The 25,968-nt window shown below is 41.2% G+C and overlaps 1 protein-coding gene across 1 annotated transcript; it reads left to right on the top strand.

Annotated features, from left to right (window-relative positions):
• The first annotated feature begins 3,483 nt into the window (after nucleotides 1–3,483).
• On the top strand, nucleotides 3,484–22,948 carry Etnppl (ethanolamine-phosphate phospho-lyase). The gene is made up of 13 exons (XM_090356701.1): nucleotides 3,484–3,639; nucleotides 5,213–5,331; nucleotides 5,542–5,701; nucleotides 8,913–8,987; nucleotides 11,264–11,354; nucleotides 12,796–12,912; nucleotides 15,610–15,692; nucleotides 16,421–16,646; nucleotides 18,055–18,209; nucleotides 19,412–19,501; nucleotides 19,705–19,835; nucleotides 20,557–20,624; nucleotides 22,589–22,948. Exons 1-13 carry the CDS (start codon nucleotides 3,584–3,586, stop codon nucleotides 22,715–22,717), a joined length of 1,500 nt encoding a protein of 499 aa, XP_090212827.1. The 5' UTR covers nucleotides 3,484–3,583; the 3' UTR covers nucleotides 22,718–22,948.
• Nucleotides 22,949–25,968: the final 3,020 nt, after the last annotated feature.

The raw sequence follows: 25,968 nt of genomic DNA on the forward strand, positions 1-25,968 counted from the left end.
TTACACACTGGGGGAATGTTCTGCTCTTAGAGCAACAGTGATTTGCTTTCCTATACAAATATACCTAAGCAGTCAAGACATGGTAACGATAAAAGTGAGCAATCAACACACAAGCAGACCAAATTTTTTCATGGCTATATAGCTCATGAAACGTCCATCTTTAAATCAAAGTATTCCATATTGAAATGTGTTTCCATTTCATTTATTCAGTTAGCATACATTTATCAAAGCCTACCACGTCCCTAGCCTTGTGGTAGAGGGCTACACTGCTGAGTAAGACAAGGAAAACAGGGAAAATTAAGGTTTGGTCTTTTGGGGGCGGTAAGGGTTATCTGTTTCTGTGCTGATACTGGGGGCTTAAACGCACAGCCTGGGCACTGTTCCTGAACTTTCCCACTGAAAGCAACTACCACTTGAATCCAGCTCCACTTCAAGCTTTTTGATGGATAACTGGAAATGAGTCTCACAGACTTTCTTGGCCTCCTAAGTGGCTACCATTACAGGAATGAGCCACAGATGCCTGAAAGTTTTATTTTCCTTGATAGCTGCTTGTGTTAGTATGACCTGCGTCTGCCTGTGACATTTTAGTTGAAATCTCAAGCAAATGCAAAATCCCTGAAGTATCTAAGCACAAACGAGACCAGTGCAGTGAGAGTCCAAGATGAGTCCAGAGAAGAAAGCTAGGAAAAGGACAAGACCAGCCACAGAAAGAGAAAGAGAAAGAGAAAGAGAAAGAGAAAGAGAAAGAGAAAGAGAAAGAGAAAGAGAAAGAGAAAGAGAGGAGAGGAGAGGAGAGGAGAGGAGAGGAGAGGAGAGGAGAGGAGAGGAGAGAGGAGAGAGGAGAGAGGAGAGAGGAGAGAGGAGAGAGGAGAGAGGAGAGAGGAGAGGAGAGGAGAGAAGAGAGAGAGAGAGAGAGAGAGAGAGAGAGAGAGAGAGAGAGAGAGAGAGAGAGAGAGAGAGAGAGAGAGAGAGAGAAGACACAGGTGAAAATTGGGTGGCAGCAGATTGATTTAAGATGTGTTTCCAAGTGGAGTTAATAGAGTGTGAAAATAGTTTGACATAGGAACAGAGCTAAAGAAAAGGGAATTCTCCAGTACTCCCCAACTTCTGGCTTAAGATCATTTCTCTCAGTTTATTTCCTTCCAGGCACATAGCACACTTAAAGCTATTATCCTGTTAAATTGTTTGTCCTCCTGTCACTTTCTCCCTCTGAAATACTGTTGTCCAACAAAAAAAGTAATGGAAGCTGTCAGAAGTACATTAAACTTGCCAGCAGCCATACTAAATCCAATACAATATATCCAAAATGTTATTTCAACAAGCAATAATAAAAAATAATTAAAAATTAATGAAGCATTTTACTTTTCTTTGTGTGGAGTCTTCAAACCACCTATAGGTCTCGGCTTGCTAGGGAGTCACATAGAGTTGTAGCTGGAGGCAAATGCTCAGTCTAGCCCACTACAAGGACTCCAGCAACAGTAACATTTACTGGCAGTTTGCACTCGAGATATTTTGAGCAAGTGCATAAATGCTAGTAATGAGAAACTTACTGGAGGGTGAGGATCAAAAGTCCCATTTTGGAGCTAAGTTGAGAAAAGAAGTGGATAAGAAGTCTGGGATTAAGAAGAAAGGGCTGGGGAGGAATTTAACGTGGCACAATGTAGAGAAAAGTGCTCCAGAGACTTTCTCTGAACCTCCACATCAGGATTTCAGTTAAGCCTTATTTGAAATGATTCCGGGTCAGAGAGATCCTTTTTCTATACGAAAAAGGAAAGTAATAATACTTTTCCATATACAAGCTGAGCTAGAATCCAAAGTAACCAGATCTAGAACCTAAAACTCTTCCTCAATGATCAAGGCCCATGGCAAATAAGAACCCACAGAAGAGTGCATGACCCAGCCAGGGTGGGTGGCGAGTACACGTGCAATAAGCATCTTTCACATTTGCAACCAGATCAAGATTACATAGTTATGATTTTTTGAACGTCTCTAGGTTTTGGACACCTAGAATTTGTTTTTGTTTGTGTGTGTGTGTGTGTGTGTGTGTGCCAGTCCCAGGGCTTGAACTCAGGACCTGGGGACTGTCCCTGAGCTTATTTTGCTCAAGGTTAACACGCTATCACCTAAGCCACAGCTCCACTTCCAGCTTTTTGGTGGTTAGAGGTAAGGGTCCCCCTGACTTTTTCTGCCTGCCCTGGCTTTGAACCAAAATCCTCAGATCTCAAACTCCTGAGACACACCAGTATATGGCAGCAACGCCTTGACTTCTTAGTAGGCTCTTGTTCTATATAGGACTCTACTTCTCCACCTACCCTAGAACATAAAATTCTCTTCCTCTAGCAGTGAAGTCATATAAATAATACTGTTCTAGGAATATCATTTGAAAATGTTTTTCAGACGTATTGATAACAAGCCAATGAGGCTTTCTCTGGTATCATACTAAAACAGAGCAAATAAAATAATTTCATCTTCGCAATACAGCAAAGAAAAAGTCAGCTGCCCTGAACGAGACTGCGTGTTTCCTAAGCTGCCTGTCCCAGAACAGAGGGGACAAATGACATGGTTCTTAGATCTTGCACTAAATGTCCACATCAAATGAGACTACAGTGAGAAGATAGTTTTAGAGGAAATCAACCAACCAACCCAGAGAGAGTGGCAAGGTCTCCACCAGGCAGATAAACAATCGTGGGCTAAGGGACAATCTCCCTGTCCCCAGGCACATGATGTTTGGAAGGTTGCACTAGATATACCACGTGAAATGTGTTAGAAATGAAACGCGTAATCACTGTTAAATATTTACAACTCTATATAGATCACCTCCCAAGTGCAACACCAGGTCACAGCTTGGTTATGATCATAAGGGGGAACAGTCCCCTAGCTCCTGTGTAGTAGACAGTAAGTTGAGTACTTACCTAATGCAGAAAACAGGATTCACGGTATGTCCAGGGAACACCTCTCTTTGAAACTGTGCAAGAAAACTTGGAAGGAGGGAGGGAGGGAAGAATTGGGAAACAGTGAGTGAACAGAGGCCCTGTCCAAAAGGAAATGTACTCATTGTCTGACTCATGTTATCGTCATCCCTCTGTACATCACCTTTATAATAACAAAAGGTACATTTTAAAAAAGAATAAACTAAAAGAATGCACTAAAAGGAATTGAGAAAGGGAATCCCAGCAAGTACAATGGAAGAGGAGTAAAGGCCAAGACCAGGCAAAGGCACGAGAAGAAAAGGAGGGTTAAAAGCGTTGACAGGGGAGGGGTGGGAGGGGCTGTGGGCACTGAGAGGGCAGGGACAGAAGCCAGCAGTCTGGGGGCGGGCGGAGGTGGCCAGCCAGGCGGGTGACTTGCCAAGCAGGCACCAGGCGGAGGAGGCCAGAGAAGGGAGGGACTTGGCGAAGGGTAATGGGAGGACAGCCCTTAAAAGGAGGATGACCCTTGCTGGTTGATGCCATCAGTGACCTCCGATGCCCAGGGCAAAGAGGAGGGGTTACCCCACGAGAAGTAAGGGGAGGAAAGACCCCTCTACTGAGACGCAACAGACCAGAAAGGGGAGACCCCACCACGCCCCCCAGCACCTGCTGCCATGTGCGAACTGTACAGCAAACAGGACACCCTGGCCTTGAGGGGGAAGCACATCGGGTAAGGGGGTGCGGGAGGGAGTCGTAGAGTGCAGGGAGGAGGGGAGCCGCACGCGGCTGGGAGAAAGCAAGCCCGCTGAGCGTTCCCAAGGCTGCCACCTGCCCGCGCGAGCGTGCTTGCGTGCGCGCAGGGGAACCTGCCTCTCCTGCTTGCGTGCGCGCAGGGGAGCGTGCCGCGTGCCCACCCGGGGCGGAGCCTGATAGGGACCCCCCCCACCAGGGAACCGGGGTGCTCGCCTGCAAACTGCGGAGAGAGCACGATGCCGACTGCACCCCCATCCCACCCAACCCAAAAGCCTGCCATCTGCCAACTCAAATATTTTTCATGATGTCTATAAAAGCAACAACAACAAAAAACTTCAGTGCTTCCCCCCCATGCTTGTTTCATCAGTAAAAGCTCAATCTAGCTGGGGGTTTGGGGGATTGGCGGCGGGAACCTTTAAATTAACCTCTGCCCAAATCTCCAGGACCTCACATCAGCAGAAGTGGCTTGCTTACTCACCTTGGTCTTCCAAACTGCGCCTGGGATTTTAAAACGCCTCTCCCAGACAGTGTTAAAAATGAGTTAGTTCTACACCACTGACCTGATCTCTGGTCCTACATGAGTGTTATGCTGCCTGAGCGGCCTCTTCCAACTGACTTAATAAAATAGCATTCTATTTTTACAGGAGCGAGCCAATGGGAGTCAGAAGTGTGCCTACTTTTTAAAGATGGACATAAATATGAATTCTTATGGTGCAACTGTGAACCCCCAATCAATTGTCTGCAACATTCAGATAACTGGTGTATCAGATCAGAGCAAAAAAAAAAAAAAGATCAAGGGACCCCCCCCTTAAAAACAAACAAGAAACAATGTGCCCTTTGGGAAAATGCTGGTAGTTCATGTACTGAAGTTGGCAGATGATTGAACAGACTGACAGATTTTTCTTGCAAAATGACCAACTTCTTACCCATTAGCTGATCACACCCACTTTTTCTAATCACATATTCTGTTTGTTTTCAATTCTATGTAATTTCACTGGAAACCTAGCAAGGTTAGCAAAACAAATTCTCTGAAAGAAGGAATGTAGTTATATGGTTTTCTCTTATGGTATGTGTATAACCTGAACGATTTTTTCCCCCCTGTGGCCCTTTACCCATAAAAGATTGATAATAGTCTTCAGTTCATTTGATTGTGAGGAGAGCTTAAGATAATACCTGTGAAACATGCAACAGTTTCAGTTTCTGACACATAGTAAGACTCAAAAAGGGGAGAGGGGCCTCCCCAAAGAAAAGGTTTCTATTAGTTTGTGCGATTGTGACTATTCAGTGAGTTGATTCATGCATCTCTAAACAGAACTGCCAAATGATGGCAAATTTAATATAGCAAGCTTTAAGAAATATGAGCGGTGGCATGACTTAGGGATTAAGGTAAAAGGTTCCAGGTTGATATGAGACGAAAATACAAAACCTGTGTGTTCCCCGGGTTGTGTTTTTTCTTCCCTTTACGGAACTGTAACTTTCCACTGATGGTGATTCCATCTAGAAGGAAAAATACTGAGTTGTCCAGACCAAAATATTTCCTTTATTTCTAGGTCCTCATGCAAAGTTTTCTTTGCCGCGGATCCCATCAAAATAGTGCAAGCCCAGAGGCAGTACATGTTCGATGAGAAAGGCCAACAGTATTTGGACTGCATTAACAACGTAGCTCATGGTAAATGTCCTGTCTGTGTCATGCTTTGAAGGAGATGATATTTATCTCAATGTTTCTCACGATATTTATCCCAAGGCTGGCACTAACTGTAGTCCTGTTACTGGAAAGTTTGCCTCAAAATGCGCAAGACATGAGAATACACCTTTTAATTTCTTGTTTCAGATTCCACTCTCTTTCTAGGCACTTAGTATTTTGTCTCCTAAATCGTAGTGGGCCATTGTCACCCAGAAGTGACCAAAGCTGCCTTGGAACAGATGGAGCTGCTCAATACAAATTCTCGATTCCTGCACGACAACATGGTAGAGTATGCTAAGCGTCTTTCCGCTACCCTGCCAGAGAAGCTCTCAGTTTGCTATTTCACCAATTCTGGGTACGTTTCCTGCTCTCCATCTCATTCCCTTTAAACCATCCACTCCTTCGCTCCCTCCCTTTTGCTTTTGTGTTGAGTTAGAGAATAATATCTAAAACATTTGGAGAAAGAAAATTCTTCCCATTGGCTAAGTGACCTCTGCCTAGAAGCCCTACTTTTTATTTGCTTTTTCTCATGACTTGAATGCTACCTGATTAAATAAAGCTCACCTTTTTAGAGAATAAAGACCTAAATGCACATAGTGTTTTCAGAACACAAGTGAGAAACTCCAGCAAAGAAATGGCTCTCCTAAATATGCTAAAAATTTTTGTTTTCAGATTCCCAGGTCCAAAGTCCAAATGTCCCATGTTAGGTGTGGCCTTGTGTCACTATGCCACGAATAAAGCACCATGGTGACAGTGGGGGAAAGGAGTTATTACATGGCAGCCACCTGAAGACAGTGTTTCAGTACCTCTGCAACCATCTTCAGAGGCACAGACATTGGCTTCAGGTTAAATAGACAAAATCAAAACCACGACACCTGGCCAAAGCAGGAAATCAGGAAAACAAATCTTACTCAGCTGGAGCTCTACACCTCCAACCCCTAGAAGAGTAATTTTTTTCTCCTGATTCTGGGGCTTAAACTCTGGGCTTGGGCACTGAGCCGGAGCCTCTCTGTGCTCAAAGCTAACACTCTACCACTTGAGCCATAGCACCACCTCTGACTTTTTCTGAGTGGTTTATTGGAAATAAGTGTAATAACCTGGCTGCCGAATTGTTTTTGTTTTTGTAAAAATGCTTAACCTGCTCGACCCACGGCAAGTGTTAGGACTACCCGTGTGTGTTTTCAGCCTCATGGTCATTGACTGTGGGCACCGTAGTGGGATGTCACACAGCGACTATCACCTGCATGCTGTGTTTACCTCGAAAAGCTCAACCCCACTGAAGGTTGGGGCTGCTCTCTATCAGCCCGAAGCTGGAGAGTAGCCACTACACTACACTGCTATTAAAATGATTCCTAGCTCTGTTCACTGAGTGCTGGTGACTCTATTGCTGAGGAGTTCAGAGCCCCGCAAAATGGCTGGGATATTACAAGAAGAGTCTCATGGACTTTTCTACCTGGGCTAACTTCAAACTGCGATCCTCAGATCTCAGCCTGAGGAGCTATGATTACAAGCATGAGGCCACTGGCACCCAGCTAGAACAATTCTTTTTTTTTTTTTTGCAAGACCTGGGTACTGTTCCTGAGCTTTCTCAAGGCTAGCGGCTCTACCACTTGAGCCACAGCACCACTTCCAGCTTTTGGTTTTTTTCTGTATATGTGGTACCAAGGAATCAAACCCAGGGCTTTGTGCATGCTAGGCAAGCACATGACCACTAGGCCACATTCCTGCCTAGAACAATAATTCTTTTTTTTTCAGTACAATATAGTTTATTATACATCACTATATTATAGCAATGGATAGTGATTTACAAAGAAGTATTATTTACAGGAAGATTACATTTAGAACATAAGAGAACGTAATGCATGAAATCATGAGAAGCACTGTGCCCGCAATATTGGCTTCAAATTAAACCACATAAAAAGATGGATAGCACACAATATTACGGCAAGTTCAGAAATGAATGTTATATTTCTATTTTCTTATGAGGTGACACTGCTCAGAATCTTGTCTAATTGTTCTGTAACTGTATCCTCAACTTTTTCCTGTCTGCTTTTGAGAATATTAGAGTATCAACTTCAATGTACTAACATTTTTACTCAGTCAGGGTAATTTTCTAATCAAAAATATTTTCACTTTGCTCCTTAAAGCCTCTCATATGTCAATATTGTCTTCTGCCTCTGCCGTAATATTTTTCCATGAAAGTCTTGGTTTTATATTTTTCCATGTACAGTGCCAATGAAGAGAATTTTCAAGTCCTGATGATTGATTATTTCATAATTCTCCATCTTGCTTAATCATACAGGCATAAAGCAAAAGCACAATAGATTCTTACCCAACGTATTCATCTATATCTACCCTCTCACTATATGAATGAACAAGGCATCCTATGTTTCTCAGCTTTAGTCATTTCCCGCTCACTGAGTGAGGTCATGGCCTGTGACCTCTAGGAGCTTTCTAGCCCTTCATAGTTTATATTTCCTTTCCAGGTCATTTTCCCCAATTTCTAGAATAATAATTCTTATAACAGGATATGACTTAACTAAAATAGCTTCTTGTAAAATGGCAGCTACCCTTAAAATAACCATGCCTATGTAAAGAAGGCACTTCAACAGAAAAAATTCTCATTCCTACAGTGTGACACAGCATATCTATCCGAAAGAATAGTACTCTCCATTATATGTGATTCTATCCGAACCCCATATCTCATATTAGCTATGCACCTTTATTCTGGTCACTTAACATTTCTGAGACTGCTTTCTTTGTCCATTACAAAGAAATGTCAGCACTTTCAGAATTGTGGTGAAAACACATAAACACTGGGTGCTGGAATCTACTAGGCAGAAAGCATACCACAAATGATTACTTTCCTTCTCTATGTTTGGGTAGTATATTTAGTCTCAACCAGATAGAAAAAAATGACCTTCATTTTGTCAGGCAAGCTACTGGGCCCTCAGCTTCCCATTTCTCCCCTTGAGATTGAGCTTCAGCTTAGCATAGGCTTCATGTCCTCAAAGCTACTGATGGACTGAACAGGTAGATTGAATATGGTGAATTTTTTTTTGGTGCCAATCTTGAGACTTGAACTCAGGGCCTGAGTGTTGACCCTAAGCTTTCATGCTCAAGACTAGTGTCTTTACCACATGAGCCACAGCTCCACTTCTAGCTTTTTGGTGATTAATTGAAGTCTCATGGACTTTCCTTCCCTGAGCTGACATTGAACTGTGATCCTCAGATCTCAGCCTCCTGAGTAGCTAAGAATACCAGCGAGAGCCACAGGCACCTGGCTTAGGGCTGAACTTTGAATCACATATCTGTAATTTTTACAATGCTTCTTGCATGTGTCATTTGTTATTGAGGACATCTGGAGAATTTGTTCAAGCAGGTACATGTGGGCATGGAGTGCATGTGAGACAGAGGGGAAACCCTCAACTTACTACTTTAGTGGTTACCTGGGATCAGAAATTCATAATCATTTCATAATACATGCAAAGGAGATAGTCACATGCTCCCCTCCCCATCCCCCTTCTTTCCCTTCTCTCTCTCCCTCTCCTATGTTATTGTAACAGATCTGAAGCCAATGATTTGGCCTTACGCCTGGCTCGCCAGTTCCGGGGCCATGAAGATGTGATCACTCTGGACAAGTAAGTCTTAGACTTCTGAGTTTTATAAGCAAGAAGGTCTTTGGAGACAAAATTATTCTGCTCTACTGACACAAATACCACAGACCCAAGTGGAGAAAGTTGTGAGATCAACTTAAATCCATTGAATTTAATCATCAGGAAGTCCCTTTTTTATTCAAGGCTAACTACTATTTAAGCCATAGTTCCACTTCCAGATTTTCTGATCACTAGTTGTAGATAAGAGCCTCTCTTGCCCTAGCTCGCTTTAAATCACTATTCTCAGATTCCAGCCTACTGAGTAGCTAGGATTGCAGGTGTGCGTCACCTGGCTCTTTTTTTTTCTTTTATTCTCTTTCTCCATCATGTATAAAAAAGTATGTGTGGGTTGGGAGTTTGGCCTAGTTGTAGAGTGCTTGCATAGCATGCACGAAGACCCAGGTTTGATTTCTCAGTACCACATACATAAAAAAGCTGGAAGTGGGGGCCGGGAGTTTGGCCTAGTGGTTAAAGTGCTTGCCTAGCATGCACGAAGACCTGGGTTTGATTCCTTGGTACCACATATATAGAAAAAGCCAGAAGTGGTGCTGAGGCTCAAGTGGTAGAGTTCTAGCCTTGAGAAAGTCCAAGGACAGTGCTCAGGCCCTGAGCCCAAGCCCAAGACTGGCAAAAAAAAAAAAAAAAAAAAGCTGGAAGTGGTGATGTGGCTCAAGTGGTAGACTGCTAGCCTTGAGAAAGCCCAAGGACAGTGCTCAGGCCCTGAGTTGAAGCCCCAGGACTGGCAAATATGTGTGTGTGTGTGTGTGTGTGTGTGTGTGTGTGTAAAATATATCTTTTAGTTTTGATTTAGTGCAAAATATGCATTACTTTATGTACATCTTTGTTTTCAGAAGTTGCTATACATCTCTTTATCTCTACCTTTTGTACCTAAGTTCTATATTTTAGGACCTCTGTGGACATCTGCTCTGTTTTTCTAACTCAGCACAGTCCAGTAAAAATATAATGTGAGCCATATAAACAACTCTAGGTAATCTGGTAATCATGATATACAAGGCATCATTTGAATCTGTAATCTATAAGATACTACAATACCGTGGTTGTGTGTGCACTAAGTGTTGAAAGCCCAAGGTATGTTTTACATCAACAGTGCATCTAAAATCAAGCACGATGCCAGCGTCTCATTCCTGAAATTTTATCACTCAGAGAAAGAGATTGCGAGGATGAACTTTAAGATCATCTGGGGCAGAAATGTGCATGAAAAACCCCTTCTGAAACCATAGCATGGCACATTCACACACCTCTCTTCCTAAGCTTCCTGAGATCGAAAGGATCAAGGTGGCAGGCCAGCCTGGGTAAAATAGTCTACAAAACTAGATCTTATAGAGAGAAGACAGGACAGCTGACAGATGCATACTATTACAGAAACACACACACAACAATGGCAGTTCATAATCCATGCACACTCTAGACAAGGAGTAAGACTCCATTTAAAGAAATAACCAGCTAGGTACTGGTGGCTCATGCCTAAATCCTAGCTACTCAGGTAGCAGAGATTTGAGGACTGTGGTTGAAAGCCAGCCAGTGTAAGAAAGTCCATGAGACTCATTTCCAATTAACCATCAGAACATGGGAAATGGCACTGAGACACAAAATGATAGAACACTAGCCTTGAGCACAAAGAGCTGAGAGACAGGCCCTGAGTTCAAGCCCCAGAACCATCAGAAAACAACAAAAAAATGTGTAGATCTGTGTCTCAGTAGTAGAGAACCTGTCTTGCAAAGGAAAGGCCCTGAATTCAAACCCCAGTGCTGGCAAAAAAAATTACCAGCTAGACATACTGGTATATGCCCATAGTCCCAGCATCCCAGCTACTAATGAGACTGAAGCGGAAGGACAAGTTAAAACCAGAAAATTCAAGGGCAATATATGAGACACACTTTAAACATACATATAAACTGATATAACTATAAAATACATATGAATTTTACATTAAACTATAAAAATAATTTTTCACATTTAGAGATTTTAATTTAGCATCAAAAATCCTATTACACAAAGAAATTGTTTTTGAGGACACATACTTCGCTTTCTATGTGTCTTCATACAGTGTAAGAGGACATGGACAAACTAAATGCATGGTCTTCCCATACCAAAAAAAAAAACAGAACTAGATCTTGGTTAATTCTGGCCCCAGTGTTAGGCTCTCCCTTGGATGATTTTGGGTCAATGTAGACCTCTGGTTCCTATACTAGACAAGCATTGCTTTTGGAGCCATTGTGTTGTGTTTTTTTTCTTTTCAGTGCTTACCATGGACACCTGTCATCTTTAATTGAAATCAGCCCATACAAATTTCGGAAGGGCAAAGACATCAAGAAAGACTTTGTGCATGTGGTAAGTATAGTAGTATCCTATGGTCGGAATAATGCTAGCTAGCACTAGATAGATGTCTAGAGATGGTTCATCCCACCATTTTCATTGAAATGAAGCCAAAGAAAAAGAAACGAAGATCTACAACAGTGTGTGACTCTGCAGCAGAAGGGCTGCTGAATGACAGAATGTGTCTTAAGGCCCATTGATGAGCTTGACAATAGGCAAGTTCATTAAAAAGTAGCATATGGGGCCCAGAGCATGGCCTAGCAGTAGAGTGCTTGCCTAGCATGCACAAAGACCGGGGTTCGATTCCTTAGTACCACATATACAGAAAAGGCCAGAAGCAGTACTGTGGCTCAGGTGGTAGAGGTCTGGAGAAACCCCTGACATTGCGCAGGCCCTGAATTCAAGGCACCAGACTGGCAAAAAAAAAAGTAGCACATTATTCCAAGTGTCATTTTCTGTCTCTTGCTCTTTAATCTACCATTACTGATACTTACTGTTTCCTACCACTAATACCAACTCAAAATCTTGAGCTGAACTGTGTCTATATGACTGCTAAAAAAATAACTTGCTCTGTGCTGAATTATTATATAGACCTAATAAGTCAAAAAAGCCAACCAAGTTGTCAAAACAGTGGAATTAATGTGCTGTGTTGTGCAAATGAACAACGGACTTTGTCTTTTCCTTTTTCATACTGGAAATCGAACTCAGGGCCTTTTACTTACTAGGATAAAGTACTTGCCACTGAACTATATCTCAGATGAGTAGACTTATTTTATCTTATTTTGGCAGTCATAGGGCTTGAACTTTCCTGAGCTCTTTTGCTTAATACTACCACTCTACCACTTTGATCCTCAGCACCACTTCCAGTTTTCTGGTGATTAATTGGAGATAAGAGTCTTGTGGACTTTCCTGCTGGGCTGGTCTGGAACTGTGATCCTTAGATCTTAGCCTCCTAAGTAGCTAGGGTTTCAGGTGTGAGCCACCAGCCCAAATGAATAGACTTGCTAAAGAAAAACATTACTCCCTCCTCTAAGACATTAAAATCTGCTATCAATGCTAAAACCCCTCTAGTTTTCTCAATGATTATTGTTTGTGTTACTGTGAAATATTATCTTTTTAACTATGGAATCATTAATACTGTTTCCAATCATGGACATTTTTATACAGTTGTAAAACATTCTATACATTCTATAGTACATTTACCTATCTAAGAATGCTTTTTATAGGAATAGAAATAAAGTCTTGATTTATAAGAATCTGAAAACAAAACCAAGCTCCTGTTCATAATTCAAAGATATCAGATCTCTATGGCAGTCAGACATGTGGAGAGAAAGAACAATGGAACGTAGAGTCACTAAAATCAGCATGATTACCTTTCTAACATGCCCCAGGGGGGATGACTGCAAGTTTTTCAAAGAGATAAATAATGAGAAATTGCATCATTTGATATTTTTAGGCACCAACTCCAGATACTTACAGGGGAAAATACAGAGAAGATCACCCCGATCCAGCCAGTGCGTATGCAGATGAAGTGAAGAAAATTATCGAAGCAGCTCATAACAAGGGGAGGAAGGTTGGTGATATTGGAAGCATTCTTATATCTTCTTTTTTTTTTTTTTTTGCCAGTCCTGGGGCTTGAACTTAGGACCTGGGAACTGTCCTTAGCTTTCTTAAGGCAAAAACTCTACCATGTGAACCACAGCACCACTTCTGACTTTTTCTGTGTATGTGATACTGAGGAATGGAATCCAGGGTTTCATACACGCTAGGTAAGCACTCTACCTCTAAGCTACCTTCCCAGACCCTCACTCACATCTTTTATAAAATAGATGACATTGTTTGCAAACTGCCAGACCAAAGAGAAGTTTTCCTTTTAGTCTAAGTGTTCCTCTCAGGTCTCTGCTGTGATTTGCCACTTGGTTCCTATTTCAAGAAGTACAATGTTACAGTCATGTCACTAAGCCTGTTGAGGGATGCTGGAAATGCAACCACTGCTCCTTCCAGGGCTGGTGGTCTACTCCTGACCTCTGCAGTGGCATGCAGAGGATGGCGGAAGAGTGCATTAGGAAAGGTTCTGGGCAATTTCTTCCATGAAGGGTTAATGCATGGTAAGGGGAAAAGCCAGGGCGGCTCTGGGCCTCAAAACCATTGCAGACTTTCAGACACACAAAAGAAATCTCTGTGCTATTTCAGACTTCAAACAAAGCCTGAGGCTGGTCTGTGCCTGAGTAGACAGAAAAATATCGTTGAGACTGAGCCTGAATTTCCAAGACAGAACCATTCCTCCACTAGAGCAGCAAACTAAAGCAGACCCTCACTTTTTCAGTCTTTACCCAACTATCTTTGTTAAACAGTTAATACTCAACCCATTAGGAGTTACCAATGTAGATATTTAGTACAGCTTGATAACACTTTGCTTCCAACTGACTTATGACAGACACGGCAATTTAAAAATTTAATAGAAACCAAAATTATTTCCTTTGTCCAAAGATCCAAAGAATTCAATTTTTTTTTTTTTGGTCAGTCCTGGAACTTGAACTCTAGGCAAGAGCATTGTCCCTGAACTCTTCAGCTCAAAGCTAGCTCTCTACCACTTTGAGCCACAGCAACACTTCTGGTTTTGTGGTGGTTAATTGGAGATAAGAGTCCCATGGACTTTTGTGCCCAGGCTGACTTTGAACTGTTATCTTCAGATCTTAACCTACTGAGTTTCTAGGATCACAGGCATGAGCAACTGGCACCCAGCTATTTTTATCTTTTGAACCTAAAAATCTGTTGCTCCTTCTCCTTCTCCTTCCTCCCCTCTTCCTCCTTTTCTCTTTCCTCTCCTCCTTTTCCTTTGATGTCTATGCAGACCCTAAAGCTCTCTGTTGAAGGGAAGTTCCTAGACTCCCTCTCCAGATACAACCTATACCTCTTTACAATGCAGTAAACAAATGCTTTCAGGAAAAAAAAAATCACTCCACATGTACCCTTTGATTCAAAGGGAGGATGCCAATCACTTCTCCAGAATGTTAGTATACAATATTCACAAGCACATGCATGAATACCACCATGTTACCATGGCTAGAAGCAATGAGCAACTATCAGGCAAATGCTTGAGTGTTAGACATGCTTGCAAAGGAAGTCCAACAGCCTCAATTTGTAGCTATCACTAAATAATTAAAGAAGTAAAAAAAAAACTAAAGAGGTTATTTAGTGAGCTGTTTAATGCCTACCAATACAACTGTTGAGGAATAGTCTGAGATCTGCAGTCTCTTGATTTCCTATCTCAGTCTTGTAATTTGTTCTCTTACCTCGTGGTGATCTATTTCTTCCTTTCCCTCCAGACAATTTCACCTGTTGGCCCTACCCTAAGTTGTCTGCTTGTGTAAGCCTTAGCTCAGGGCAAGGCCTAGAAATATAGCAGACTAACTTATGGTATAGGCCACAAGGCTACCCTTCCAAATGCTTGGTGCTAATTCTAGCCTTAAGAAGTCCTGTTTCAATGTATGGGAATTAATGCACCATCTATCTGGAAAATATCATGTAACCCTTCTATTAATTACAATAAAAATATATGGAAAAAAAGAAGTCCTGTTTCACAGAGCTTTGAAATAGGCACCTGGGTTAACTTTTTAGATGTTCACACCAAGATCTGATCAAACCATCCATCTTCTGCAGCACATTCTGTTACCCTTACAAGGCCAGGAGGAGGAGAATAAAGGAGTTTATGAGGGGAGTCATATTGCCTGGGAGAAGGAGAGGAGACAGAGGGGTGGCAACCATGCCAACTGGTAGCTAGGTAATAGAGAGAAAGAGTCTGGGAGCCAGGTGGAAGGGGAGGTCAGGTGGGAGGGGAGACCAAGTGGTCAGAGGAATCTGGTGGATCCACCAGTTCTTGGGCAGGGTGGAGTTACAAGCATCCCTGGGGGGAAATACAATGGGACTGGCTGAGGATCTGATGTGGGTGAGTATAACTAACACATTCTAATTACACCACCACCACCACCGGAGCTTCAAGTAATTAGGAAGAGGTAGAACTCACTCTCTTACCTCCATGTCCCTTAGTCGATTTATTGGTAGATCCTGATCTTCAGACACTAATGATTTTAGATCAGTTGCTTCTTTTTTAAAACAAAAGGCTGTTGGGCGCTCACCATAGGTCTCTTCCTGGCTAGTTTTATAATCAACTATCCTATCCTATAAGAAATGCTCTTCTTGCAGGGGGTAAGGGGAAAACCAATGAACTCTGACCCTCCCCCACACACACACAATTTTCTCTTTTTAGATTGCTGCCTTTATTGCTGAATCCATGCAGAGCTGCGGTGGTCAAATCATTCCTCCAGCAGGCTACTTCCAGAAAGTGGCAGAGTATGTATTTGCCTTGCTTGTCCTTGGCCAGACTGAGGGCACTGTGAAAATTCTGTAGGGCCAATACTAATTGTTCACATAACAAAGGTTAATCGGTAAACAGGCACTACTGACCTTTTGCATACTCAGGACCCTCAGACGCTGATCCAGCAAATGAAGTATTGACCCACAGAGCAGCAAAGCCATCTTTAGGACTCTGATGCAGAACCTGGCCTTGAATCCTGTCTGATTTGCTGGGCGTATCAAAGCCTAGAGAATTAGTAGAAAACTAGAAATCATCCCTACTGAAAATCACTTGATTCTCTTTCCCACTTAAAATACTTCCATGTAGCTCACATTAAGCAGCACAAATTCAAACAATGTGACAGGTGTCTCATCTAGAAATAATGTGATTATATTGTAGAGTCTATCTGAGGTTCTGAATACTAGGATATCTTTAAGGCAGATTAAGGCTTCAGGTTATTTTGTGTATGTGTGTGTACTGGAGCTTGAATTCAGGGTTTGGGCACTGTTCCTTAACTTTTTGCTCGAGGCTGACACTCTACTATTTGAGCCATAGTTCCACTTCCAGCTATCTGCTGGTTAATTAGAAATAAGAGTCATATGGACTTTTCTACCTGGCCTAGCTTCAAATCAAGATCCTCAAATCTCAGCCTCCCGGGTAGCTAGGATTGCAGGCACAAGTTTGGGGAATCTTGGTGTCCTGAAAATACATCTTTGCTTTTCAGATATGTGCACAAAGCAGAAGGAGTGTTTATAGCTGATGAAGTCCAGGTAGGCTTTGGCCGAGTTGGGAAATATTTCTGGAGCTTCCAAATGCAGGGAGACAACTTTGTCCCAGATATTGTCACCATGGGGAAGCCAATGGGGAATGGGCATCCGATAGCATGTGTGGTGACAACCAGAGAAATTGCCGAAGCCTTCAACAACTCCGGGATGGAATACTTCAATACGGTAAGTTATGGTATACAACTTTAATCAGAACTGAAAAAAAAACCATAATGTACAATCTTATACTTTTTGCCAATATAATGAAGAATAAGGCTCAGTGGTACCAGCTAGACGCCACACGATTGTAGTTAAACTTTGATCTAGTCAGATTTTCTTTTAACTGGTACAACTATTCTATTTTTCTTATACATATTTCCTCTTGGTAACAAAGTCTTATTAATTTTTCCAATGTTAGGTGACTATCCTCTTAAACTTTAGAGGTTACATTTTCATTAACAATGTGATCCTCTTCGATATAGATATAGACATATTTAAACTCCAAAAACACATCTGAAGAATTTATTTAGATGATTCAATACTGTAAATGTTAGTGTCATAAGAGATACTAATTTTTTTAATTTTTTAATTTAAGCATGAGGCTTGGGGAACAAAAGAATCACTGTAAACTCCAGCATGTATCACAGCACTTCTCACACCTACAGTAAAATGCAAACCAATGATATTTGGGGCTTGGGTGGGGTGGAGTCCTTACTGGAATGTTTTCAGTCAGCTCTTCAAGATTTCCATTACCCAACCACACTCTGAAATCTTTCTTCCAAACAATAAGGAAAAAAAAAAACATAACATTGTGAATTAGTCAATACATTCCTTGATAGTCCCTCATATTAGTTCTACAGCATGATTTTGGAATGAATTTTGTTCAGTCCTGATGGACAGAATAATGCTGTATTCCGAGTCTGAGAAATATTGTATAAGAAAATTCTACTAAAATTATTATTTTCTAAATCATATTAAGTGACGTAAGCCAGACTCAAAGGAACATAGGCCCAATAGTCTCCCTCATTTGTCATAATCAGTAGAAACCTTGGGCTCTCCTAGGAGAGATTTACAATAGAACAAAATCTAGAGACATAGGCCAAATAGTATGACACTAAATGTAAGGACCTCCAGGATAAGGAAATAAAAGCCATATAATGAGTCACTGTTGTCCTTAATGTACTATGTTATCTCTCATCTCTTTTGCTATCCCTTGGTTATCTCATATTGTTACAATATTTCACCTTGGTATCTGATATATTTTATATGTGCTTACTTGGTTATTTGAAACTGGATAGGGAAGGGGGGAAATCAAGATAAGCGGGGGGGGGGGTGAGGGGAAGGGGGGAAAATGGGGACCATGTCATGAGAAAGGGTATCAATGTTTATGAAATAATGTACCTTCTATCTGGTGAATATAGTGTAACCCTTCTATTAATTACAATAAAAAAAGAAAAAAATTATTATTTTCTCAGTATATGTGAAATATATAGGTGTATGACTCAGGTATGCATATGAACCCACTTTTTTTTCAGAGATAAAACAATACCACTAATTCACCTGCTAAATTTTCATTCTTCTTTTTCCTTTACAGTATGGAGGGAATCCAGTATCTTGTGCTGTTGGTTTGGCTGTCCTAGATATAATTGGAAATGAAGACCTTCAAGGAAATGCTACAAAAGTAGGAAATTATCTTATTGAGTTACTGAATAGACAGAAGGCTAAACACGCTCTGATAGGAGATGTTAGGTATGTTTATCAAAAAGTTACTCATTTTTCTAAAGCATTTATCTTTATTCATCTAGTTATTCATTTTTCTAAAGCATTTATAGTTGAAATAAAGTATATGAAATCTACTATAGAAAACACTCTCCGGGTATGGTGGCTCACACCTGTAATCCTAGCTACTCAGGAGGCTGAGATCTGAGGATCAAGGTTCGAAGCCAGTCTGAGCACGAAAGAACGTGAAACTCTTATCTCCGATTAACCTCTAGAAAACAGGAAGTGGGGCTTGGGCTAGTAGCCTTGAGCTGAAGAGCTCAGAGACAGCACCTAGGTCCGGATCAAGCACCATGCCCCCCAGGGGTCGGGGGAAACCCTGAAAAAAAAAAAAAGCAATCAATGCAGAACTAGGTATCAGCACAGTTAATGTGGGTGTATATCTTTCCTCCTTCTTTTTTCTTGTTCTTCTTTCCTCCATTTTATATTCACTTTCCTTTTTATAAAGTTAGGATAATTTTGGCACCCAAAGAGAGATAAAAGGAAGAAACTTAAATCTGAGTGATTTGTGGCAAATTACTTAAAATGTGATCCTAAAATGGTGGATAGTTTAGCTTTGTATGTATATTGATATGTGAACATTTCTTTCTATATAAAACATATATAACTATTTACCATTATAAGAATAGACAGAGAAATTAAATGGCATGAGATGTGGCTTAGCAGTAAAGCATCTGCCTAGCACGTTCAAGCATCTGAGTTCAAACTCCACCAGTCCTGATTGCTTTCAGGAAACCATAAGCTGAAAGTAACAGTGCACAGAATTGATATCATGGAATAGTTAAAATCAGTAACAATTAGAGAGATCATATTCACCTTCAAATTAAAACATCTGGGCAGGGTATCAATGCCTACACCTGTAATTCCAGCTACTCAGGAGACTGAGATCTCCTGAGACTGAGGGTCACAGCTCAAAGCCAGTGTGGGTAGAATAAGTGGATAAGACTTTTGTTTCTAATGAACCAGCAAAAGCGAAGAAGTGTGGTTAAAGTGCTAGAGCACCAATTAGTAAAAGCAGCCAAAGGACCATGTGTAGGTCCTGAGTTCAAGCCCCATTACCAGCATGCATACATAGACACACACAATAACGTTTGGAGACAGTATTACTTTTCTGTGACACTGCAGTGTGTTGATTGCTTGTATGTGTGTTCACTGTTTTCCACCTTCCTCAGAGGTATTGGCCTTTTCATTGGAATTGACTTAGTAAAGGATCAGGAGAAAAGAACCCCAGCCACAGCCGAAGCTCAACACATCATCTACAGGTAAATTCATCTCCACATCTGTTTGATATCTTGGCCCCCTTGAATGTTTGCTTTACTCCTGCTTACCTCTCAAAGAAAAAAAAAAGATAAAATTAAGAACAGGGGCATCTTGAGTGCAAAACATTTTGTCTCTAGCTGGTTCATGTTCATAAATAATCCTATTTATCCTCTGTATGCTTTTGTCTATTTCCTGCCTTCATCAGAATGAAAGAAAGCGGAGTGCTCCTCAGCGCTGATGGGCCACACAGAAACGTGCTCAAGATCAAACCTCCCCTGTGCTTCACCAAGGAAGACGCCAAATTTATGGTGGATCAACTTGATGGCATCCTGACAGGTTGGTGCCCAGACCTTAAAGATGTCTTCTTGCCTTTTTCCCTGGCCTGTCTTCCTCCTATTGAAGGGAGGTAAGGCAGAAATAAATGGAGAACTTTCCATTTTGAAGGAAAAACAGATCATTTAAAAAAAATAACTATGTGGACTCTAAACCGTTCAGCTTCAGCTCACATGACTTCAAATCTAAATTGTTAGTGAAATCCATAGTGGTTCATTTGTTGAGACAAGGTCTCATGATTACCCAGGCTGGACTTGAATTTTTTTAAATTAATTTGATCATCTTGTAATAGTTGTCCAAAGGGTTTCAGTTCAACCTGTTAGTTCATAACTACACTACATCTTGATCAATGTCACCCTTCCATCCCCTCCCCATCTTTCCCAGCCCTACTCAGACCCTCAAGTTTGAGTCAACTGCCTCAGCCTCTCAAGTGCTGGGATTCCACATATGTACCAGTATACCAACTAGAAATCTGTTATTTTACCATTTTTACCATAGAAAAAGTACATTTTTAAAACAAAATGTCTTCATTGTATCACACACCACCAATATGCTGTGTGTATTGATTCAGAACCAGACAGTTTAGATATTTTTACTATGTGTTGTAAAACCCTTTTTAACCTATACTTGCCTTTTGGTTGTTTTGTTAGGTATATCCCTATTGACAGTAAATTTCTTTCAGACTTTCACGTTATTCTACCTTCTCTATGATACTTTTATTTAGTTTTAGAAGAAGCCACAGGGACTGGATCTGAAAGTTCAATCTCTGTGAATACTCCGTGCAGGACAAAGGTAAGAGTTTAGTTTACTTTAGTTTTAGGGGTAAAGTTTAAAGCTTTGGAGAATTACCAAAAAGAAAATGTATAGTGGGCCAGGAGCTTGGCCTAATGGTAGGGTGCTTGCCTAGCATGTATGAAGCTCTGGATTTGATTCCGCAGTACCACACACACACACAGAAAAAGCTGGAAGTGGTGCTGTGGCTCAAGCAGTAGAGGGCTAGCCTGGAGAAAACCCAAAGGTAGTTAGTTCCCTGGCCCTGAGTTCAAGTCCCGGGACTGGCAAAAGAAAAATGTATAGTGACAAAACAAACACCATGCTAAGGTTGACCTAATTTTTGTCATTTTAAGGGCATAATTAAATTGCCAAAACCAGTATCTCATTTGAGAGAAAGCCAAAGCATATCCTAAGGGGATTATACATACCCCTACTAAAATAAACAGCAATAACCAAAAAAAATCTCCAGTAGCCTGAAAATATGTTTAAAATAGGAAGAGCAGTAGAAAGAAATGGCCTAAGGAAGCACCTTCCCTTTTGCTCTGAGGGTCACATGACGGGACCCAGGGCTCACCACCAGCAGGGGCATTCGTTGTAAGGCCCCCAAGTACGAAAGCTCCATTCAGAAATGAGCTCAAGTGGAAGCCTGACTAGCAACAGGGGCTGGCACCATCCAGCCCTGAGTGGCCTAGTTTCTCCATTTGGTGTCCTTCCAGCACAGGGGCTGCTCCTTCTCCTCCCAAGCTGCACAGGGTATGAGCAAGAATACCCTGGGGTTGAGAAACAGAAAAACAAAAACTAGTGAGGCTTCATTGCATAATTTGTTATTTGTTTATGACTTCGATGCATGAAGGAACACTCAGTGCCTAGAGCCTGCCTGATGGCCAGGAAAGACAACAAAGTCCTGTTCACCAGTAAAAACATCAGGCTGTTAGGGCGAGAGCAAATGATTTGCCAACTGCTCCGGTCTCTTCACACTACTCAAACCAGTTGTAGGAAACCAGGAAATCTGTTTTGTGTGGGGGGGGGAGGTGATATATCACATATCAAAGTATATCACATCATCACCATTTTGGTCTTCTTTATGTCTGAATAATATTCTGTGATGCATATATGCCACATTTTCTTTGTCCATTCATCAGCTGATTGTCCCCTAGGCAGATTCCATAATTTAGCTATTGTGAATTATGTCATGAGAGACATCAATGTAGATGAGGCACAGTAACTCATAGCTACTCAGGAGATAAGCACTGGAAGGCTCAGGGTTCAAGTGCAACCAGAGCACAAAGCAAATGAGACCCGACGTAAACCAAAAAGTTAATCATGTTGGTGTGTACTCGTTATCTAGCTAAGTGGGAGGCATTAGTAAGGTGATCATATGATCATAGTTCAGGCTAGCCTAGGGAAATAATAGAAAGCAGAAAGGATGAAGCGAGTGGCCCAAATGGCACCTGCTTAACAAGTATAAAGCTTGATTTCCAGCCCAGTACTGCAGAAAAAAAGTATTCAAACATCTTTATGGATCCCTATTGTATACTGACTTACATTCTTTCAGAAGTATGCCCAGCAGTGGCAGAGCAGGATTCTATGTTAGATTTTGAGATATCTCCATACTGATTTCCATAATGGCTGTAGTAATTTTCATTCCCACCAATGCTGTACAGTGTCTATCATCTTAAGAGTAAGAGTGGTTCCTCAAGTCTAGGACAGAATGGATTTACCAAGCACTGACACGGATCTTTCAAATGCCAAAAGTTCACCCCAAGGAGCCTTACCTGGGAGTTAGCAAAGCTGATACACACGCATGAGATGTTAACTTGCATTCCTAATATCTGTTAAAGGCACTAACAAGGGATTGATGAGGAATATCTGCATGGGTTTGTGTTTTTTTTCTTTTTGATGGGCATTGGATGTTAATTCCTCCTGCAGAGACTGGGTGGGGGCAGAGGGCAGCTGTGGAAGTTCTGTTGCCTATCTTACAGATGCCTGAGGAAGAACATGGAGACCTGCTTAGCAATAACACCACGGACCACACAGAAAATCCCAGCAGAAAGAGAAATGGCATGTGCCCAAGCAAGCATGCACCCCTCAGGAAGAAGCTCAAGACATGACAGATGATCATTATCAAGCAAGATAGATGCCCAGTGTTATTAAGAATGGAGGAGTTTTTTTGTCATCTCTTAACAAGCCTTTTGTACCCTTGAAGAGTTTTCATTCAATTAAGACTTTCAATCAAAAGGATAAATAAGTAACAAGATTAAACCAAGTAATAATCAAATGATGTCAAGATTCTTAGTGAAGGCCAGTTTGATTTTGCACATCTGTAATCCCAGAGGCTAGAGGGCCAGTGAATAGGAAGAACATAGTTCTAGGCCAGCTTGCGTGAAAAAGTTAGCAAGCTCCCATCATACATGTCCAAAATACTAGGCATAGTGCAAAACATTTGTAATTCCAGCTACAATGGAAATATAGGTGCTAAGTTTGAAGTCTAAGTTGACCCTAGGCAAAAGTACTAGACCCCATCTAAAAATTAAAGCAAACCAGGACTGGAAGTATGTTTCAAATGGTATGGTGATTGCCAAGCAAATGTAAGGCCCAATACTAAAAACAAACAAACAGGACAAAAACCCCACATGATTAGCTATGCCTCTACCCTGTTAATTCATTTGAAATTTCTGATGTTACTCAATTTATTCCATTAAAGTTAAGCTTGCAAATACAAAATTAAGTTGGCATCTTCTTATATTCTAATATTTAAAATTAGAAAGCTATGTATAGTAGATGCCTTAACTATGGAAAGTTCTTTAAAATATTAATAATGATTTAGCATGGAAGAGTATATTTATGGACTACAATAAAACATGATATAAACAAAAATATTCACTAGTAAGTATTTTCTCTTAAGAGAAATGTTAAGAGTTGGTGGGATAGAATGAAAGTCATTTGGGGGAACAAAATCATATAAAGCAAATATTACAAAGTGAATGAAAGCCAGGTGCAGGTGTCTCACATTGTAATCCTAGATAGTTAGAAGCTAGAAATATCAGGATTGAGATTCAAAGCCAGTCCACGCAGGAAAATTTATGAGGCTCTTACCTCCACTGAACCACAAAATGCTGGAGCTGCAAGTTCAAGTGGTAAAGATCAGCCTGAATGAAAAAGGGATAGCACTCAGGTCCCGAGTTCAAGTCTCAGGACTGGCACCCACACATGTTTGCACACACACACACACACACACACACCTTGCCCAAATATTATACTGGAGTTGTATACAATTTCATCACTTGTCCCTATCCTTCCATTTCTATCACCTGGAATTATTTTCCTTTTCTGTTTTCTTTTTTATTTAAAGAACACCATAAAGGGTTTGAGTGCCTGTTTCAGCCCCATGTTTCACAGATGGAGAAACCAGAGGCCACAGATGTTCAGAGACTGGCTAAGGTGCTTCATCTCCCCAGAAGCCATGCCATGACTGGTACCTGATGACTGAATCCTGCTAGTGCTTTTTCTTCCAGACCCTTTCATGTCAAAATCAGAAGCTTTGAAAACTAATGGACGGTCAAATTTACTAATGAAATGCTATAAACGCAGTTCTTTTGATGAATTGGCTTTTAATTACCCACAAACATAAAGCAAAACTGATGGACTGTTCATCAATCAGTGACAGCCATGAAGTTGTTACCTAAGAAAACTCACCCAAGTGATGCAGTACCTTACCCACAATGCTGCTACTTCAGTAACATTAGCTTGAACATAATGAAACACTGGCCACCAACTGCTCACTGAACGCATCTGGCTACCTTTTATATCAATAGCAATATCCTCTCTGGAATGAAATAAGTTCTCTAAGTAAATACCTAGAGTTCATTTTCTATTCTTTGGGGGAAAAATTGAAATCATGGCCCAGGATTTCGAGTAGAAGCAGCACAGTGGGAGCAAGAGCACAGACTTGGAAAGTGATATCAGTGTATGCAGAGCCATGGTCCTGTGTGGCTCCCTCGGGCCTGCCTCACATCCATGCTTGTGTTCTCGCTAGGCCAGGAACTGACAAAGGAAACAAGACAGAAGAAGGAGAGAGGTGCCCGCGCATCCATTCCTTTTTACAGACTCAGTATTGGAAAGCTTTCCTCCATTCATCATCCTGAAACAAATAGCTTGTAAGGACAGTGGAGTGCGGCGTGGTTCACACCTATAATCCTAGCTGCGATTGGACCACTGCAGTTTGAAGCCAACCAGAGCAACCCATGTGACTCAGGTAGAGGTGGCCTTGTGCTGCAAGTGGCAGAGAACCAGCTCTGAGCAACAAAGTTAAGGGGCAATGCCTAGGACCTGAGTTCAAGCCCCCAAATCAATGCATGCACGCACACACACACACACACACACACACACACACACACACACACACACACACACGCCAAAAAAAAAAATGGGCTTCTGAAGGTTCAGTGATTATGTCAGATCCAGGTCAATGACTTTCAAGTCTGGAGAAACTATCTCCAGGACTGTAGCTCATAATCTGAATCTGTGAGCAAATACAGTCATATGGCACAATTTATCTGATAGCCAAGATTCAAGTGCAAGACACAGTAGTGTCATAATTCCAGTGGCATTCTACACATAGAAAAAGCAATTCTAGATGAAATACACACACACACACACACACACACACACACACACACACACACACACACACAGAAAGCGAGTTACAGCAATTCTGAAGGAGTTATCATGATACTCCAAGTTATCTTACAGAACCATGGTAACTGGCATAAAACCCAAAGAGACACACAGAAGAATCAGCCCACACAATTATAACCATTAGTTTGTTGACAAAAGTGGCAAAACATACACTGGAAAGAAGACAGCCTCTGTAATAAGAGGTACTGGAAAAACCGGACAGCTATCTGTGGAAGGCAAACCAGATCCCCTATCTCTTGCCCCATACAAAAAGCAATACAAAAATGATCCAACACTTAAAAATTTGAAAGTACAAGAGGAAAGCATATGGAAAACACTTGACAATATAGATATAAACAATGGCTTTTTGAATAGGACTTCAGTACCTTAAGGAATAATGAAAATCAAAAATGGGATGGCATGAAATTCAAAAGCAGCAAAGGCATTCAAAAAGCATCAGGAGTAAAGACACTGCCTACAGAATAAGAAAATTGCTAGGTATTCAACTAATAGAGATTAATATCTAGAATATACAAAGGACTCAATATAAACATCAAAACAATCTAAGCAACTAACACCCTGATTCCTTAGGTGATGTGTAGGAAGGTGAGATTTTCATTTCTAATGAGCTCACGAGTAAAGACAATACTGCTTCTGAGGACTCTGCTTTGAGAATTTCTACTAC

The sequence above is a fragment of the Megascapheus bottae genome, chromosome 23 (assembly GCF_031878675.1).
Source record: "Megascapheus bottae isolate mThoBot1 chromosome 23, mThoBot2.hap1, whole genome shotgun sequence".
In the NCBI taxonomy this organism is placed as follows: domain Eukaryota; kingdom Metazoa; phylum Chordata; class Mammalia; order Rodentia; family Geomyidae; genus Megascapheus; species Megascapheus bottae.

Bases quoted from the DNA above. Each gene is read 5' to 3' on its own strand.
- Etnppl (XM_090356701.1), top strand. From the start codon at position 3,584: ATGTGCGAACTGTACAGCAAACAGGACACCCTGGCCTTGAGGGGGAAG. The intron at 5,702-8,912 runs GTACGTTTCCTG...TTATTGTAACAG, and splicing joins TGCTATTTCACCAATTCTGG to ATCTGAAGCCAATGATTTGG. The intron at 19,836-20,556 runs GTTGGTGCCCAG...ACTTTTATTTAG, and splicing joins ACTTGATGGCATCCTGACAG to TTTTAGAAGAAGCCACAGGG.